Below are 19,179 nucleotides of genomic sequence, written 5' to 3' on the forward strand. Positions count from 1 at the left end.
TTTCTGTTTATTTTTTATTAAAAAAAATTAAGGCATTGGGCTTTAGGGATTGCCATTGACACTCTTGCTTTCTGAGTGGGTCATGTCATGTCTTGCTTTTCTTCTTAAGTGTAAAAGAGCCATCGGGTAGCTGTGGATTGGGGTTCTTGCGACGACAGGATCCTCTTTTCTCTTGTTCACTACCATATCCACCGTGCCCTGCACAGTCAGGCACTTAGTCCATTCACCAGACAGGGACTTGGATGGAGTGGCAGAGCTGGGTCTCCATCTGTAACTGCCTGGGAGCCGAGGCAGGCAGTGGGATTTCTAGTCTCCAGTGAGAGTATCTGGAGTTTTCCTTGTAGCCTAAAGTCTCCTGTCAACTTGAAATAGGCCATTACTCCACCAGATTGGACTTTAATAGTCTTTGTGTCTGAACATTTGATTCAGACCAGCCCCTCGGTACTGGCAGAATTGGGGGGATGTTCTAAGCGACTTGCAGAGCTTCTCTTCTAGCAGCCCCCTTCTTCCCCCTTGCTTCCATCAACCAGATGGGCAGCTTGGGTCCAGTTCCAAAATTTCCCCAAGTCTTGGGGAGATTCCCTGAACCGCACTTGAGACTTTCAGAGAAAGCAACACCCAGAGGGCACGCGTGCTCTGATCTGAAAACTCAGTGCAGGATGCTCGGATCTTTTCCCAGTCAAATCCGTGATTGGTCTTGACATTTAATTCCCGTAGGACTCTCTCAGACTCCCAAGTGGCCGAAGCCCCTTTATGGTAAGAGGTTTACCAGTTGTCTGAAAATAGCTAAGGCAAGTCTCCCCTTTTGACTGTATTGGAAATCTCAGTCAGTGGACATTCTCAGAAAGCTTAAGGCCTTGTTCCAGGCCCCACCTTGCCCAGCCAAATAATCTTTTGTTTTCGTTTTTCCCTCTCTGATGCTCACTTGTCCTTTTGTTTCTTTTGCAGAGTTGGATTACAGAAACTCCTATGAAATCGAATACATGGAGAAAATCGGTTCCTCCTTACCTGTAAGTTCTTCTGCCTCCAGCCAGCAGGGGACTTGCTCTCTACCCTGTTTTGGGCTCAGTTTAGTGACCCGGGGCTGGAGTGGGGGACGGGGTTGAGGTTTGTCTCAGTCCACTTCAGATGCCATTTTCAGGGAGGAAATGATAGGATGCTGTTAGACTTCCTGCAGAATTATGTCCTCTGGCTGAGAAAGAGCTAGTCTGAGATTTCTTTTGAAAAGGCAGGAGTGGTTGTTTTTAAGGTGTACCATGATCTGGTTTCTTCCGACTAACTGCTTTCTGTAATTGAAGATGATCCCTTTGAGCAGTAAGTTTCTCCCTCATTCCTTTTTCGTTTTGAGTCACTATGATGGGCGGCTGCCTTCCCTGGCTTCGTATGTGTTGCCCCCGGGCGTTTGGTCCTGAGCACGACCTCTTGCGCTGTGCTGTTTTCAGGCAACACTCACAGGGGCATGGCGATGCCCAGGGTGGGGGTGGCGCTTGTGCGACACTCAGGATCCCAGAGTTGTTGCTCTTCTATTTCTTTCTCTGAGTTGTTCGTAGATGTGGGGTCGCTGCTTCTAAACCACAGTTGCTGTAAGTCAGTGAACCTCGATGGTGATGCTGATCACACTAGTCCATCATGCCCGTGTCCCCCCATTCAACTGTGGGCAACACCTGGGCGGGCTGTCTCTGACCCCTCTGTTTATCCCGGGTGGCCAGCGTGCTTGTGCACCCAGAGAGGATGGCCACTAAAGGCAGTGGCCGAGCAGCAGTGAGCGTGTCTCACACCCACCCCATCGCAGTCAATCCTTCCCGGAAACGTGCCCCCCCCCAGGTGGAGTCGCATTTTCTCTTTCCGCCTTCCCCTTCCTGCCATCCATGCCTCCTCTCTCCTAGCCGGTACCACTTTCTCCTCTCTTGCGGGTGGCTGGAGAGAAGGAAGGCTCCTTCCTGACCAGTTAGCTGTCCCCATCGAAGTGCTCTCTGGTTTTCGACTCGGTAGTGCATTTAGGCCACAGTGGCTGAGCTGACATGTGACTTTGATCCCCGCAGCAGGACAATGACGCCCCGAAGAAGCAGGCCTTGTACCTTATGTTCGACACGTCTCAGGAGAGCCCAGTCAAGTCTCCCCCCGTCCGGATGTCCGAGTCTCCAACGCCGTGTTCAGGGTATGGCTGCCGCGATGCCCTGGGAGGGAGGTCCCCGGCCTCCGAGCCTTACACTTCTCTCCCGACCTCGATTCACTTGCACACACACAGCCCCGTCTCCATCTCGGCATCCACTCTGAAGCAGATGCAGCGGTTTGTCCCTGGCTGCCCTTTGGACTGGGCTGGGGTCCTTTAACCAACTGAACGTGTGCAGCCCTGGCATCACCTCCCAGCACACACACTGCTTGATTCTGTGATTTGTGCCGTGGGGAGGCGGCATGCTGGAGCATTCCGAGCTGCAGTCCCACTCCTGGTCCTCACTGGTCACTTGAGCCCTCCTGGGCTGCACTTCCCTCATGTGTAAAGTGAGAGTGAGGAATGCAGTTGACCTTGTAGGGATTTTATGAAGATGAATTGAGGCGCTCAGTCTTACAGGCATCCCCCATTGGGGACGGGGCTAGGGGTCCCTGTCCAAAAAGTCATCAGGGGAAGTGAATGGAGATGCTGTAAGGAGAGCGCTGGTCACGAAGCCTGGCACAAATAAAGTGCCTGATAAATGTTGATTGTTAATAAGATGTGAATGCAAGCCTTTGTCAGGGTCCGGTTCTGAGCTGTGTGGTGCTGGGTCGGGTGTGGGTGGGGTTTCATGCTGAGACTGGGAGCTTCCTGCCCTCCCCTGCTGGCCCCGTCACTAAGCAGGAGCGAAAGCACTTGCTTTGACTTCCCACACTTCAAAATCTGCCCGGGGCGGGGAGAATGAAATGATGACCTTATCACAGCAGCAGTCATGGTGCCTTGTGACCGGCACGGCGTCAACGTGCATTCCATGCAGGCAGCGTCTCCCTTGATCTTCACTAAGTCACAGCCCCTAACCTCTCCTCCTGAGGTGCACAGCCAGGGGCCTAGTGGTCTGCTTAACTCCAGAGCTTGTGTCCTTGGGCTTCCCTGGTGGCTCAGACAGTAAAGAATCCGCCTGTAATGCAGGAGACCTGGGTTCAGTCCCTGGGTTGGGAAGATCCCCTGGAGGAGGGCATGGCAACCCACTCCAGTAGTCCTGCCTGGAGAAACTCACGGACAGAGGAACCTGGTGGGCTACAGTCTATGGGGTTGTAAAGAGTCAGACACGACTGAGCAATTAATACTTTCACACTTTGTGTCCTTAGCTAGATGGCATCTGTACTTCTGGTTCTACCGTGTCAGCAGGCCTTAGGGTGGAACTGGACCACCCTCCGCTCAGCCAGCAGGCCCCTTGACTGTCTAAGACCTGTCCATTTTCCTGGGGAATATAACCCTGAAAGTCCAGCATCCCTTGGCATATTAGTTGAGGCATCCTGGCTGATTTTGGTGGGGTTTCCGGTACAGACTCTAAAGATGCCCTTTCTTCCTCAGCTCAAGTTTCGAAGAGACTGAAGCCCTTTTGAATACTGGGGCAAAGATCCAACATCCCGTCGCACGAGGGCTGGCCCCCAACCAGGAGCCACACTTGCAGGTGCCAGAGAAGTCCTCCCAGAAAGAGCTGGAGTCCATGGCCTTGGGCACTGCGTCGGAAGTGATGGAAATTGTAAGTGGGGTCGGAGGGACCCGAGATCACTGTGGATGAACCCAGGACCACTGGGCTTCCATCACTGCTCGGGCCAGGTCTTTAAAGCACCACTTGCCTGGTACCGGGCATGGGGCCGGAAGCTAGCCTAGGTCATCCCACCCTGTAATGATCAGAGGAAGGCTCTCCGTCCTCACCAAGGTGGTTTTGCAGTTCTCACCTAAGTGCGTTATTTGCTGTCAGGGTTATTAACTTTCCACTTCCAGCCCCTTCCAGCTGGGCTGTGGCTTTGGAGCTGTCATCCGTCTATATCCTGCCTCTCAGTCTTCTCCGGCAGAGGGCAGAGAATGGTGGAGCAGGTGAATGCTCTCCTTTTGAGAGACAGTTGTTTCTCCTGGGCCTTGGTGATGGGAAGTGCCTTCTGTGTATAGACCAGGACTTAATACCTCTTCCTTCCCCAGCCCTGTGGGGCTTTCTCAGAGCGAATAGACCTGAGGTCAAGGCCCCGCCCCCAACCTCCTCCACACATCTAAAGTGGATCATCCTGCTAGATGAATTTTCTTTTGCTTTTTTTTACCTCCCCCCTCGCAATCCCTATGAGGGTTTGAGGCCATTGACTTAGCATGTTACCTTGTTGTTCCGGATGAGTAGACGTTCATTTATCTCATGCATCAAGTACTTAATTTAGCACCTACTGTGTGTCTGGCTGTTGGACACTGGAAAGATAATTATGAGCAAAAACATGGTCCAGACAGGACTCAGAGCATCTTTCAAATAGACATCATGAGGGACTCGTGCTTAATTCAACTTTCTGCCAAGTTGGCTTCTGATTTTGAAGTCTTTCTGATCTTTTTCTTTTGAAAGCATCTTTCCATTATTTAGAAAATAACCTTTTACCAAAACCTTACTTTCAATATTTACCCTGGAAGGTATTTTCCTGATGAGTTATGTTACATTTGGAATCCCCATCAGCTAGCTTGTCTCCCACCTGCTGAGGTTTTCAAGTACCTAAGGACAGCTGTCCTCCCAGCAACTGGTTATGGAGTGGGGGTGGTGTGGGGGTGGGGAAGGACGCTAAGATGGTGCTTTGGGGGAGGGGGTTGGGCCTGTCAGTCTCGAGATGCCCGTCGTCAGCATGTGGACATCCGTCCAGATGAAGAGGGAGGTATTGGCACCTGATACTCTCTTTGGCCTTACGGCAGAAATGTTCAGCCGATAGATGGGTGGTCCTTGCTCAGAAGCTATCACTCTGTCTCCTCTGTTTTTCCTCTGTGTCCTCCTCTGCCGGCCTTCAGACAGCTCCCGAGGGCTCCTTTGCCTCTGCTGACGCCCTCCTCAGCAGGCTAGCTCATCCAGCCTCTCTCTGTGGTGCGCTTGACTATCTGGAGCCCGACTTAGCAGAAAAGAACCCCCCAGTCTTTGCTCAGAAACTTCAGGTTTGTAGCCCATGTGTGACTTTGGGGGAGTTTGTCAAAAACCTCAGTAGAGAATGAATCTCCGAACTCCAAAAGCCGTGAGGCAGGAGTTCATGGAGCATTGCTGTGAATGCTCCAGATGGAATCGCTTCCCCTCCAAGACTGATGTATGTGGCGTTCTCTACCCGGGACGCCAGAGTGATATAAATCGTGTCGTTCCATATGGAACAAACCATTTGTATTTCAATTTGGAAATTGGATCCAAACAGTCATTTTTCAGATGTCTTGATAGCCCCAAAAGCAGCTTTTTGTGATTTATTGATGGAACCAAGGGTATTAGCTCACCAGTGAGCCAGGCTGTTTATATATATGAGATTATCTCAGACCCCCATTGAGATAACATCTGGACTCAGGTCTCGCATCTGGAACCAAAACCATTCTCTCTATGCTGCGCTTTAAATTTGACCACTTAATTTGATACTCCCCTAGACTGGGACGTGCAGAGCAAACCTAGAGAGATGGCTTATAGTCCTTTGAGAGATGCAGATCCACTCATGGAAATTGTTGGCCAACCTTACATGAAATGAACAAAAGGAGAGAAATCGAAGGAAACAGTGCACTAAAAATTCGGATCCCGTTTTAAAAATCACTTCATATTTGATGGCATAATACTTCTGACAGACATTCCAAAGGGTGATTTAACAAAACAAAAAAAAAGGAAATTAAGCACCTATTTCATGATCTGCTGAGGTGTTAATTGTGAAAGAAAGCCAGTGCGTGTGTTTTCCCGAGTACCTGTTACGACACATTCACGTGGCCCATTCGTTTCTTGGATGTGGACAAAATTTCCGTCCTGTCTCGCTGCATTTTCCCTGCGGTCTGCTCATTCCCCGCCCCTCCGGCAGGAGGAGCTAGAGTTTGCCATCATGCGGATAGAAGCCCTGAAGCTGGCCAGGCAGATCGCCCTGGCTGCCCGTAGCCGCCAGGACACCAAGGTACCGGTTTGCTGCTGCTGTGTGCTGCCTCTTGAGAATGTTGTGTGGTCCAGAAGCTTCTTTGCTAACCGCAGCCAGGCCGGTGTTCAACAAAGAATATCTCCAAAAAGCTAAAGGCATAGCTCATGCATAAGTACACGCTGAGTGCATGTCGTAAGATCTGGTCCACTCAGTTAGGGAGGAACCAAGCAGGGTGGGTGGTAAAGCTGGTTGAATGGAGGAAAGTACGAGAAACTCATGTACAGTCAGAGGAGGGAGGAAACTGGAATCAGATCGCAAAGTTAGATATAAAACTGGTTAGTTCTATTCATAGTTAAACAGGACAGATAAATCCTAACCTTTGAAGTTCTTTTTTCTTCCTACAGAAATCATTTGCTTCTCTGTTGATGAAAAGTAATTTGTAGCTTTTCTGTTTTCTATAGTTATTATAGAATAATAGTAATGATTATACTGAGACCAGACCCTAATAAATAGGTGAAATAGTAAATAGGTGAAAACAAGACCTTCTTGACATGTCAGATGACCCTTAGGTCAGGGTCAAGAGGATTACAAAAAAGCTATCCTTTTCTGCAAGTAAAGAGCATAACATTTGAGGCTTTGCGGTTATCTATCTGATCTCTGACAGCTACTCAACTCTGCAGCTCTGCCAAAGCAGCAGTGGACAGCACTGGATGAATGGCTCTGGCGGGGCCCGGTAAAAACCTTTTACAGGAAATGGCATTAGGCCATTAGGCCCACACGCTATAGTTTGGCTCAGATGGTAAAGAATCTGCCTGGAGTGCAGGAGACCCAGGTTTGATGTCTGGATTGGGAAGATCCCCTGGAGAAGGGAATGGCAACCTACTCCACTCTTCTTGCCTGGAGAATCCCCATGGACAAAGAAGCCTGGTGGGCTACAGTCCACGGGGTCGCAAACAGTCCTACACGACTGAGCGACTCACACTTTTGCTTTCTCATTATAGTTTGCCAGCCTTTCTCTAGAGGAGAATATGATGTCGACAGTCCCTGCAGAGATTGTTTTGCTGGCTTCCAAGCTTGGAGTCATTTTACTCAACAGTTGGGATGAGTTACTGCTGCCGTGCAATACAGCACGTGGTCCACGGAGGTTCAGCCCATCCCCAGGGCTGACGGATGCCCTTGGAGTTTGAGAAGCCTCCTAATTCCCTCCCCCATACCCAACCCCCAGGTGGCAGCCCAGTTAGACAAGAACTGGGCCCCAGTGCATTCTGTGGCCTTGAACCAGTGGGTGAGCCTCAGGTTTTCCATCTGTGTCAAGAGACTCATAGCAAGCTTGCTGTGAGGACAGTGGGTGATGTGCAGAGAGCGGCACCGTGCGTGGTGCACAGTAGGCCTGTGATCAGTGAATGGGCGCTAACCTTCACTGGGGCCTCTGTTTCCCAATGAGATGCTCCCAGCATCTCTCCTCATACGGCAGGCCCAGGTCCCGTTTTACACAGGGGGAAAACGGAGCCTGGGAGCCAGCCCAAAGCCTGATGGTGATTCACTGGCTTTCTGAGAGCTAGTGCTTACATCTCCCGATGGGAGCCTGTTGCCCATCCATCTCAAGCGACAGCTCGCCTAGCAGCAGGACCATCTCTCATCCTGGATACAGGATCAGGAATTCACGCTGCTCCTGCCTTGAGGGCCCCCTGCATGTGGGCCCCCTGGAGCCAAACAGGGACCCCCCTCTTTCAGATACATCTCTTGAGATGTCTCCCCATGGATGTCCATACCAGGAACACTTGGACCCAGAGTCGAGACAAGAATGTAAAGTCTAATTGTTGATGTCCTTGTTCTTCTGGCCAACTCATAAACCTGTGTTAAATTTCTGTGAAATGAGATTTTTAGAATACATTATGTAGTTAGGAATTTTTCCCTCTTAGGTTTATTTCTTGATATTCTTGGTTAGTGGCTTAAACACAGAATGAATTGCTTAAAGTTTGGTCACTATGAATACAGGTTATTCTTGTCCAGAAGTTTGTGGCAGAATCATGTTTTAAGTAGTTCTTACTGAGTATGAAGTGTTTAGAACTGCGTGGTACCCTTGCCTGCTTTCTCAGAGATGGCTAGCAGTTGAGCCTGTTCTCAGACCATGTGTCCTGGTTCTGATTTAGAAAATACTGTCACGTGAATCTCCTGAGTGTAGTTTGGAGAGACAGCACCCGCTCCCTCCTTCCATATTCCAGAAGGGCGTGTTAAAAGATTCCATAGGGTCTTGGAGTATGAGGAGTATTTTCCTCCACTGTAGGAACTTGTTCCACTTTTGTAAGAAGTCTATTATCTAGGGACCTTGGCCCATGGAAAATAGATGCTCTTTCCTATAGTTGATTAGCCTAGGGTGATCCATTTGCCTGAACCCAATTAGGTCCCTCTGGGTTTCTTGTTCGTGAGATGCTTGATAATCCCTTAGTGCATTGGAAACTGTTGATATATAGGAAGAGAAAACAGCAGCTGTATATCCAATTGGCTCTTTTTGCTGCCCATATATTTCAGCTGCAAGTGACACAGCCCCCGTCTTTTTGGCAGCGTGGTCTTAAACTGTGGCTCACACAAAATGAAATCTCTCAGAATGAAAAAAAAAACACAAACTCACACCGAGGGGATGAAAAGCATTGTGAAATATGACGGGGGTGATTTCCGGTCGCTCCTTGGAGCAGCTTCGCTCGTGTTTCCCTTTAGACTGAGGGTCAGCAAAGCCAGGCTCCCAGGGATTGCAGTGGGGTTTCCTTCTCCTCATTAGTCAGAAAAAGTTAGAAATGAGGGAAACTCCAGGGGCTGGGGTGTCAGACTCCAACTTGTTTTCCTTCCACACGCTTCTGGCAGTGTGGTGTCCTCCTGGGGGTAGGTCTGAGCAGTCCCTGGCTCTGCGGTGCCGTGACCCTGAATTCACCAAGAACCAGGATGGGCAGATCCTCGGAGTCTCATCCGCATGGCTGTCCAAGGGCTGCAGGACTCAAGGACAGATTGCATTTGTATGTGTAACAGACGCTGCTTGTGGCCCTGAAAGTTGTTGGCCTTTTGGCAAGAGGGTGACCCTATATAAAGAATGAAGGCTGTATCTGGGTAACTTAGGAACAGGGATCATACAAATGGCAAGCTTTGGGGCCGGAAGAAGTCCTAGAAGGAGGCTCCTCTGGGCAGGAAAGGGCATTACTCCTAGTATATGGTTCCTGCAGGAGTCCTAGCCGATGAAGGCAGAGACCTGGCTTGTTGCAGCAGGAAAAGGAGGAGTCAGGTCTGGGGCAGTTGTGTGGTTGCTGAGCAGCCTGATATCCTAGGGTCCCTTTCTCCTGCTGTGTCCAGGGCCCCGCACATGATGCCTCAAACCCACAGTGATCATCTGAAGAGCAGTGACAGAGGACTCGCACGTGGGTTTCAGCTTACTGCCCAGTTGCAAGAATTTGTGGTCATCGCCTGCAGCCTAATGTTAAGGGATCAGGCCATGCCTTTTTTTTTTTCCTCCAGAAATTTTATTATTTTTTTAAAGGGAGAATACGTTATATTTTTTTATTTTTAAATTTATTTTTTTAATGCATGCTTTTTTAATATATGTTTTAATTGGAGGATGATTGCTTTACAGTGTTGTGTTGCTGTCTGCTCTACGACGCCGTGAATCAGCTATAAGTATACGTATATTCCCTCCCTCTTGAGCCTCCCTTCCCGTTGCCCCCATCCTACCCGTCTAGGTCAGAGCACTGAGCCGTGCTCTACAGCTTCCCACTCGCTATCTGGTTTGTACATGGTAGTGAATATATGTCAGCTACCCTCTCAATTTGTTCCACCCTCTTTTCTGAGGCCGTGTCTTGACCCACTGGGATGGAGTGGCCAGTTGGCGCTGGTGGTGCCTCCTGTGAGAGTGGATTAAGGGCACGTATCAACTGCCTTCCTCTTGTTTGTCATCCTGAGCTCAAGACCGCCCGTTGTCAGACTTGGGTAGCACAGCAGCAGGGTGAGGCTGCTCTCTGCCTGACCTGGCACCGTGTGGCCCAGACACCCCCAAGTGTCCAGCCTGTGTCCATGCTCCATGACCTTGGCCCATGGCCCGGTCTCGTCTCCTGGGCCCCACTCCCGTGCTCTCTCACTGCTGTGCCACCCGGTTCCGCGGGACAGCAATCCTGCCTTGGTCCCGGACATGGCACCTTCCCATAAACCTGGCAACAGGGGATTAATTGGCCACGAGTGGGACTGTGAGCCCAGGTGAGGGGCAGGGTCTGCAGCCCCTGGCTGCAAGGCCAGAAGGACCCCAGGCATGTCTGTAGGTCTCACTGGGGTGACTGTGCCCCAGGGGTCCCCCTAGGGATCAGGGTTCGAGGGAGAGGATTGAAGGCATGGACATCAGTTCTATAGTCAGTCCCATGTGGTCTGAGTCATGGCCATTTCACATTTTAAATTGCTATTTTAGGGGCTTCCTGGCTCCTCTTAAGTAGCAAGTGGGAGATTATGTGAGAGAAATACAGCTTAATCTAAGTCTGATCTTAAAATACCAGGAAGAGACAGAGCTATTAATTTCAGTTTAAAACAATCCTTGGTTGTAAGAAAAAACCAGGGTGTGTATCTTGAATTTCATTGACATGCAGCTACTTGGGTGATAATTCAGATGGATTCTGAAAGTCATTGTTTCTTTATTGAAAACACAGGTGGCCTGACTGGCAATGGTGAATCACTGTTTCGCTAGTAACCATTTGCATTTACTCAGAAAGCTCATCCTCTTGTTTTTCATCCTCGTCCTTGTTTTTACAAAGGACATGAGGCAGCTTAAAAGTCATTAATTCCTGCATTGATCTTATTTCATTTCTGCCCAGTACAGTAAAATTAGTTTTCATTCATTTTTCTCTTCCACTTCAGAGAGCTGGTTTATTTGGAGTCAGAATTGAATCTCATTCTGGGAAATGATTTGGCCAAATCTTATTTAGATTCTCATTTTTTTCATCATCAGAGGGACCGGGATGTTCTTTCCATTTTGAAATTTTATTCTGATTTTTTTTTTCAAAGAACACATTATTTTCTTTAACTGATAGGAACAATTTTTTTTAAATCCTCTTCAGAATTTTATGTTTTTGAACTTTGATGATAAATTTAAGTACTGAGTTTTGATGCCATTATAATTTTCCATTTACTTCCTGAGAAGTTTCCCTTTTGACAAGCAGAATGTTGAAAGCATTGCAGACATCACAGATTAACCCCTAGACAGGAGAGGTTCTGCCCTCCGATCTGGTGGCCCTCTTTCTTCTAAGAGGTCAGTCTGCCTGCTCCCGACAGCTGTTAGCTCTGGCTGTTAGCTGTTCTGCTCAAATGTCCGGCCGCAGAATACCTTTAGGACCCGAGGCTGAGGGACCCTGGCATTCCATTGGACGGTGGGTATCCCTGATGTCTGGTTGAACAAAACTGTGTTCCCCACTCTGAGAGCAGTTGTTCCGGCTGCACGTGAGGGTTAGATACCCAAGATCAGGCTGGGGTGTGGCAGCCACACCCCAGACGCTTGCTTCCAGGAGAATATAAACCACTGAGCTCATCGTGCATGTGTACGACTAACTGGTCCTAACCCTGTGACCTCCAGTCCTATCCATTAAGCTTCTACCTGCGTTTTCCGAGCTGTCTCAGGTTCCTTGTCTCTGAGGCCACAGTAGGGTAGGCGTACCTGTTCCCATGATTGAAGAGAGAGGTTGTGCTCAAGCACCTTCAGGTCACTCCTTTCCCACTTATTATTGGTTCTTTAGTCTCTGCTTCCACCTACATGATAAGTCCTCACTGTTCCATCCCCACATTTCTTTCTTCTACATCACTGTTCTGTTCACGACTCCGTTTCTTCTACACGTTTCCCAAGGAAGAAGCACTTGCCCTCCTTGCATTGGATCACCATTGCTTTGCATCGAATCAGACTCTAGTAACCAGGGTGGAGGTTTGCCTTGGCCACCATGACGGGCCAGGAGGTTAATGAATGGGACTGAGAGTGTGATTGGTTTGGCGTTTCTTTGCAGTAGAGCTAGATTGACAACCCTGCTGCGCTGCTTGGTGATGTTCCTAACATTGCATTTCAAGTGTGTTGGAAACGGCTGAGCATTTGTGCAGAAGGAAGAATAGTCAGTGTAGCCCTCCCTGGGGACTGTCCAGTGTCAGTTGTGGGTGGTGCGGAATCACAGTGCTTGTCGAGGGTCTTATTTGCACACATTCGCGCACATGGATATTGTCAGTAATCTAATTTTCTATTTTCCCATTGACACCGTTGAACTCCAGTGTAACACTTACCTTTCGGCATCCAGAAACTCATTCACTGAAGGTGACATTGCTTGATGTCTACAGTAGATCTTAAAACTTTGTATGACTTATATACTTTCAAAGAGAGCTAACTGATGCCCCCTAAATTAAAATGTGGACAGTCTCACCAAACCATCAGATCTGTGGTTATTCAAAACGAGGCAAACGTAGAGTAGAATTCAGCGTTGTTCACCCTCAGGCTTTTATTTGGGAAGTGGTGCCTGCTGGAAGGTGGCCTCGGTAAACACTCGCTGTGGCTAAGTGCCTGAGTCTGATAAACAGCAGTGATAAACAGGCAGTAGACATGCCTGACTCCAGGGCCAGGAGCTGGGGGCGCCTGCCCACCAGCCTCTTCGTCAGCCTGCGCAGGTGCAAAATGATAAGACTGCCATACATTGTATCCGGCATTCCCCCGTTCATCAGTCTTAGCATTTTCTCATGCTTTCGATGTTCTTTGTTTCAAAACCATACAACCGACCCATTCGTGAGAGGATGAATGCAGTTCTCTTTGTCAGAAGCGTGATGGTCACTTTTTAAAATTAAAAACCGTTCCACAGAGAGAAGCTGCTCACCCACCGGATGTCTCCATCTCCAAAACAGCCTTGTATTCCCGCATCGGGACGGCCGAGGTGGAGAAACCCGCAGGCCTTCTGTTCCAGCAGCCCGACCTGGACTCCGCGCTCCAGATCGCCAGGGCAGAGGTACTGTGGTGTGCGGGTGCCCCCGAGAAGGCAGGGCCAGCTCTGGGTGCCTGCAAACAGCTCCCATTCTGCCACTTGTAAATAAACGTACATCCCCATGGCCCACAAAGCCAGCATCTCTGGACACAGACCTTCTCCTCTGAGCACTGCCGGCAGAGATAGGTAGCAAACCATGGGTTTTGATCTTGGACACTATTGTTTAATAAGCCTTTGTGGGCCTCATTTGATTTATAACAAAAAAAAAGCACACACGTTTTGTTGCTTTCCAAGGGCATTGTGAAAGTCTGGTGTATGGCTTATTTCTGTCACGCTTGGGGAAATTCTCTCAGTACAATAATTGTTTGGTGCAGCAGGTTTTAATCCCATGTTTGTTCATGTCTCCTTGTCTCGGTCTGTGAATTGCTCACATCAGAATGGACACATCTGGGACTAACCTTTCCTCTTCTTTACCCTGATACTAGATCATAACCAAGGAGAGAGAGGTCTCAGAGTGGAAAGATAAATATGAAGAAAGCAGGCGGGAAGTGATGGAAATGAGGTCAGTTGTGATGCTCGGGCTTCCTGGTTACCTGGGGAATGCTTACCTGTGGTTTGATAACAGCTAGAACTGGTGTGGCCCATGAACAGTGTCCTCTATAGAAGTTACTCTTCATTCCACGAGGATTCTTAGTATATTACGATTATTAAAATACCATGAGCATGAGTTAAATAATGCACTCATTGGGAAAGACCCTGATGCTGGAAAGATTATGGGCCGGAGGCGAAGGGGCAGCAGAGGATGAGGTGGCTGCATGGCGTCACCAACTCCGTTGACATGATTGAAGAAGCCTGGCGCGTTGCAGCCTGCAGGGTTGCAGGGAGTCGGGCACAACTTGATGACTGAACAACAACAAAATATACCTACAATGAAAAACAAATCTCCTTCCCACTCAGCCTCTGGTTCCACAGCCAGGTAACCGCTATGTACCATTTCAGGGGTATCCTTGCTAGACTTTTGCATTTCTGATCCCAAATGTGTTAAGGTATCAGTATAACCTCCTTTTTTCTTTAGTGTAGTATAGAAGTATACATGACCCTACATTCTTTTTTAACTTAAGATAACGTAGATTTTTATACATCTCAATCTTATTGTTCAATTGTTTGACAGTCCTTATGAGGGTCTAATACAATTAATTTCACCAGTCTCAATGGATAAACATTTAGGGTGTCTTCCAAATTTCACTTGAGTGATTTATTTTCATTTTCTGCATATAGTCATAGAGGTATGACGTCTACCACACGAGGAGCACCTGCTGTGTGCCAAGCACTGTGCTTTTGTCTAGAGACACATGATCTGTTTCTCCCCACAGCCCTTAAGGGGATGGTCAGCCCCGTTTGAAGCCTCAGAGAGGTTAAGTGACTTGACCAAAGCCAAATTAAAAAAAAAAAAACAGAAAATGTTCTTGGGTTCTAAAGAGAAATCAGGGAAGACTTCTTGGAGGAGAGAGCATTTGAATTGGAACTTGAGAAACAGATTCTGACAGCTGGAGATAGAGGGGAAGTGAACAACCATGTTCAAGGCCACAGAGGCAAGAAAGCTCAGAGCAGATAGGAAATAATTTGCTATCACTGAATCACCGTGTCTACAGGATAGCATGGAAGGAGGTACAATTGATGAAGATCAGGCCTAGGTTACAGAGGGCTTTGACTATCAGGCTGAAGTTTTAGCCTTATTTTTTTCTCAGTGAGCAGTGGAGAGACACGGAGTGTTTTGTATTATACAAGAGAGTGATGTGTTCAGAGTCGTGCACTAGGAGCATGAACCTACCTGGGTGTGCAAGGAGAGGGCTGAGGTTGGAGGGGCCCCACGGCCTCTGAGCCACCTGGGACCCAAAGGACTTGTCCTCTTGGACGGTGCTCAGGCTGTTGATGTCCAGCGCATGGGCACCCGCGTGAAAGTAAAAACCATTGTGTGGTCTTAGTACCAACCTGTTTCCACTTCTTTTACAGGAAAATCGTGGCTGAGTATGAGAAGACCATTGCCCAGATGATAGGTGAGTGTCTTCACTGGCAGGGGCTCAGGCCCGCCCTGAGGTTTCTGAACTGTGGGGAGGGCTTTGAAGGCAGAGACCCAGAGTGTGTTCCTCTCAGGCTCCTTTTAGAGCATGAAGCCCTTTAGGGAGGGACCAGAGCCTCCCAGAACGAGGCTCTGCTGCAGGCGGTGAGTCTGGGGACCTCCTGGAAACACCCGCCCGCACGTCCCTTAGTATGCAGTGGGGAGCCATGGCCATCACCTTCATGGTCACCATTTGACTCAGCCAGGATAGTCCACCTCATGGGGCCCAACCCCAGCCAAAAATTGGGGTTGGTTCCTAGGATGTTTGGAGGCTTTTTTGCTCATGAGAGAGAATTAGATCTCTAACATCAAATCGCTAAACCCTAATATAGATTAGATGCAAGTAAAAAAAAAATATCCCACTGGCCTTTACACAGGGTCCAGGACAAGGAATATTAGAACATGTGACAGCCCAGCTGCCTGCCCCTATTAACTGATCACTGCTCTTCCTTCCTGAGGTTGGATACTACCTCAGAAACTGTCTTAACACAGCATCCCTGGCAGCCAGTAGTGACGGATTACTTTGGCCTGCAATGAAAGAAGGCCTCAAGTAACCAGACCTCAAGTAACTGGCTCTTCTGCTTTTAAAGAAAAATCGAGAAAAGACCTTGCAGAAGTGCCAAGCCCAAGATTTTTCACTGATGATCACTATTCAGAAATGCTGTTAAGACTCTGGGGGTCAGGTGTGGAATTTTTGCTTATTTATTCATTTGCTTAGGTCCATGATACTGGATTTAAATTTTTTTTTTTACTCCTAAGGACATGTGCTCACTGCAGACCACAGTTTCTGTGTCCCAACTTGATGCTTGTTTCAGCTGATGACTTCTCATCATATGAGTCACACCATACCTCTAGCTTTTGTCCCAAGATAAGCATGACAGGAGCCTTGGGAACACTGAAGAAGCTGCCTATTGAGTGCTTTCCTTTCAAAAAAGCTTTCATTTTGGTTTATTTTAATAAAGGCCATTTCTCCTAGAGCTCAGGGGAAAGCCCATTGGGATCTTTTTTAAGGATCAGCCTCATGGTGTATGCTTTCTATTAAATGAAACTTCTTTGTTAAATGGGAATAAAAATTTATGGATACATATGGATGAGATTTAAAAAAAAACTCTTGGAACTGAAACTGCTGCTGAAAGTGTTCAGAAGGAAGCATTTATATCTTCCAGTATACACTGTTTAGTGAGCTGAATGAGACCTTTCCACCTCCTGGAGTTGGGACACGAAAGCATCACTCACACCTACCTGGCTCATCTAGAAACATCCTTCCACACCTTGGAGTCGTACATTTTAATTTTTATTCTTGACGATGATGGTTAGGCCAGTGTTGAAGAGAATGTGAGCCTTTGCCCTGACAGCAGGCTGCCCACAGCAGCCTAACTTACTTGCTCGACTGGCAGTTTGATAGAAGCCGACACTTCCCTCTTGAAAACTGACGAGAGTCAGAATCTCTAGTTGATGTAAGTGGCCTGTCCTTACGTGGTCGCCATAAGTGGGGACAGAAAGCTTATTCCCCTATGATGCTTTCCTTGCTGTGTATCTGCAGGCGACAGTCGTTAGAACAGTGTTTTCACTTCTAGACCATCTGAGGAGCGTGTGGAACCCTGACTCCAGGGATTAAGGCCACGCACACCCAACCCTCTCCCCTCCCAAGAGACCTGGTGTGTTTGACCTGAGGGTCCATCTCTTCCAGAGCTCTAAGGTCACCCGCTTTGAGCGATTTCCTGTTTGGGGGTGCTTGAGCACCCTCCTGGTGGCTCTGCCAGCCCCCAACATCCCCGGCTGGAAGCCACTCTGGTGGCACCCCTTTGTGAGTCCCCATTGCCACTGACCGTCCTCTTTGTCATCCACGTTCGCAGAGCGGGTGTCTCGGCGCACGGTGGCGCGTCTGTGCGTGTCATCCCTGGTCATCACTGCAGGTCACCGACTGGGGCCCCTGTCGATTTCAGGGCCCTTGTCCTTGCTGAGGACAGTGTGGGGCTGCAGCACGGCTGGGACTCACTGTAGCTGTGGGCGGGACCTGCCTTCTTTCTGAGCAGGAAACACCCATGTTTCTCATCTGGATCCTGTCTCTTTCTTCTCGTTCCCACTCACCCATGCAGCCTTCCCTGCCCCACACAGGGCTAACTCAGAGAGCTGGGCAGTTCAGGGCCCAGAATAAATGTAACAGCATTCTGAGGTTAAAACCAGCTTCCACTCCACCTCCACTAGCCTCTCCTGGTTCCCGCCTGGCTCCCTGGCTTCCATTTAACCTCTACAAATGCTGTGTGTCAGTGTAACATCTGTCCTGCCATCACTGTTCATTCTCGTCATATGATACTAAAGAGACTATATTTCATTAAGTTCAAATATCGACTGTTCAGAATTCAGAACGAAAAGGGATTTCTGTGCTTTCTGCATTCCGGGTTGTTGCAGTTGATTTTTTTTTTTTCCCCCTTGCTTTCCTAACAACTGCCCTGATTATCTGTTTTGCTTCCATTTTCTGTTGCTTCTTGCCCTTTGCTTGCAAAACAAACAGGCAAGCCTGGTAAGTAAATGCTTTTTCACCTAATTTGATACCCACCCATTGCAACCCTTATTTGTTTGTTTTTCTATTTTTGTTATTTTTGCTTTTGTGTTTTGGCTACATTCCCCACATGGTTTTATAGTGTTTTGCCTGAAAAAGCCAAAAAAATCTCCAGGGCCATTGTTTTACTGTGTTGTCTAGAACATCTTGGGTTTTGAGCTGATTTCCTGATTTGAAGAACCTAGCAGCATTTGTCATTTACAAAAAAAAGATGTGTGAAGCATTCTCTCCTTTTCGGTCTCCTGGGAACAGGGAAATTCTATTTTTACAAGGGTTATGGTTGTGGGGAGGAGGAAAGGAAGCCTGAGGCAGTCTAATCTCAGATCCAGGAAATCAGATGGATTCAGTTTGATAAATGACTCCTTTACCAAGCCAAGTGAAATGTATACATGGCCTGAAACCAGCCCAGAATGTGTATTATACAGCTTGCTGAGAACTAAGGAAGCAGTTAAAATTCAAAGAACAAAAACAAGCTCTTGGTTACTGGTGGAACTTTGAAGTGCCCTTTCTTTTAGGAGTCTAGATGTAGCAAGCAGATTGTTGGTGGTTCTGGTCTCACTATATGTTCAAAAGCTTCCTCTTCGTGGGTCCCTGCAGTTCAGGGAGATCGTGATGTTGTTGATAACGGATCACTGATACTAAGTTCTTACTATATGTAGAGGGCTTTATATTTAATCTTCCCCAAATGCCATTGATATATCCTCTCATCCCGTGTTTCAGATGTGGAGGACAGAGCTGAAAAACTCTGCCCAAGGTCACACTGCCAGGAATTATCAGAGCTAAGACTGGGACGTGGGCTGTCAGACTCTGGCTCCTGGTTCTTTACCTCTGTCCTGGGAGGAGAAACTGAGAGGCAGGATGTCAGGTGTCTTCCTGGCCTGCGGTTCTCCAGATGTGGTCCCTAGACCGGCTGTCTCAGCATCGCTGGGGACCTTGTCACACGCAAAGATCTCACCGCAGAATGACTGAATCAAACCCCGCTGGGTGGGCTCAGTCTCCTGCATTTCAACAAGCTCCCAGCCGATCAGGGTGCATGCTCACATGTGCGAAGCCCCTCATTTTGGAGCTGAGTCCCTGGGACCTCAAGTGAGGACTTTGAGCAAGTTTACAGTCAGGACTGGAGCCAAAACCCCAATGCGGTCCCTGTTCTGTGCTCTTCACTCCTGTCCACACACAGACAGGAAAACGCCCGACGTTGGGATACAGAAAGGTGCCCCTCTGTCAAGAATCTAAGGGGAGAGAACCCAAAGCGACATCTCCCCACTTTTAAGGGAACTTCTTCCTTCCATTGGAAGGACTGATGTTGAAGCTGAAACTCCAATACTTTGGCCAGCTAATGCAAAGAGCTGACTCGTTTGAAAAAAGACCCTGATGCTGGGAAAGATTGAGGGCAGGAGAAGGGGACGACAGAGGATGAGATGGTTGGATGGCATCACCGACTCAACAGAGATGAGTTTGAGTAGACTCCAGGAGTTGGT

General features: G+C 48.3%; 1 protein-coding gene across 26 annotated transcripts in view; it reads left to right on the plus strand.

The window, feature by feature from the left end:
- The window catches only part of TACC2 (transforming acidic coiled-coil containing protein 2), a 234,999-nt gene that overhangs the window by 209,093 nt on the left and 6,727 nt on the right, over window positions 1-19,179 (plus strand). For 10 of the 26 annotated variants that reach the window (XM_015460758.3, XM_015460766.3, XM_015460762.3 and 7 more), the window contains 8 exons: window positions 949-1,010; window positions 2,043-2,158; window positions 3,527-3,698; window positions 4,973-5,113; window positions 5,998-6,087; window positions 12,900-13,043; window positions 13,505-13,581; window positions 15,033-15,076. In XM_015460758.3, coding sequence (XP_015316244.1) covers window positions 949-1,010; window positions 2,043-2,158; window positions 3,527-3,698; window positions 4,973-5,113; window positions 5,998-6,087; window positions 12,900-13,043; window positions 13,505-13,581; window positions 15,033-15,076 — 846 coding nt within the window. Of the gene's footprint in view, window positions 1-948; window positions 1,011-2,042; window positions 2,159-3,526; window positions 3,699-4,972; window positions 5,114-5,997; window positions 6,088-12,899; window positions 13,044-13,504; window positions 13,582-15,032; window positions 15,077-15,897; window positions 17,566-19,179 lie in introns of those variants that run through there. The other 16 variants (XM_015460765.3, XM_059882089.1, XM_024986048.2 and 13 more) reach the window with 7 other exon arrangements.

The sequence above is a fragment of the Bos taurus genome, chromosome 26 (assembly GCF_002263795.3).
Source record: "Bos taurus isolate L1 Dominette 01449 registration number 42190680 breed Hereford chromosome 26, ARS-UCD2.0, whole genome shotgun sequence".
Lineage (NCBI taxonomy): Eukaryota > Metazoa > Chordata > Mammalia > Artiodactyla > Bovidae > Bos > Bos taurus.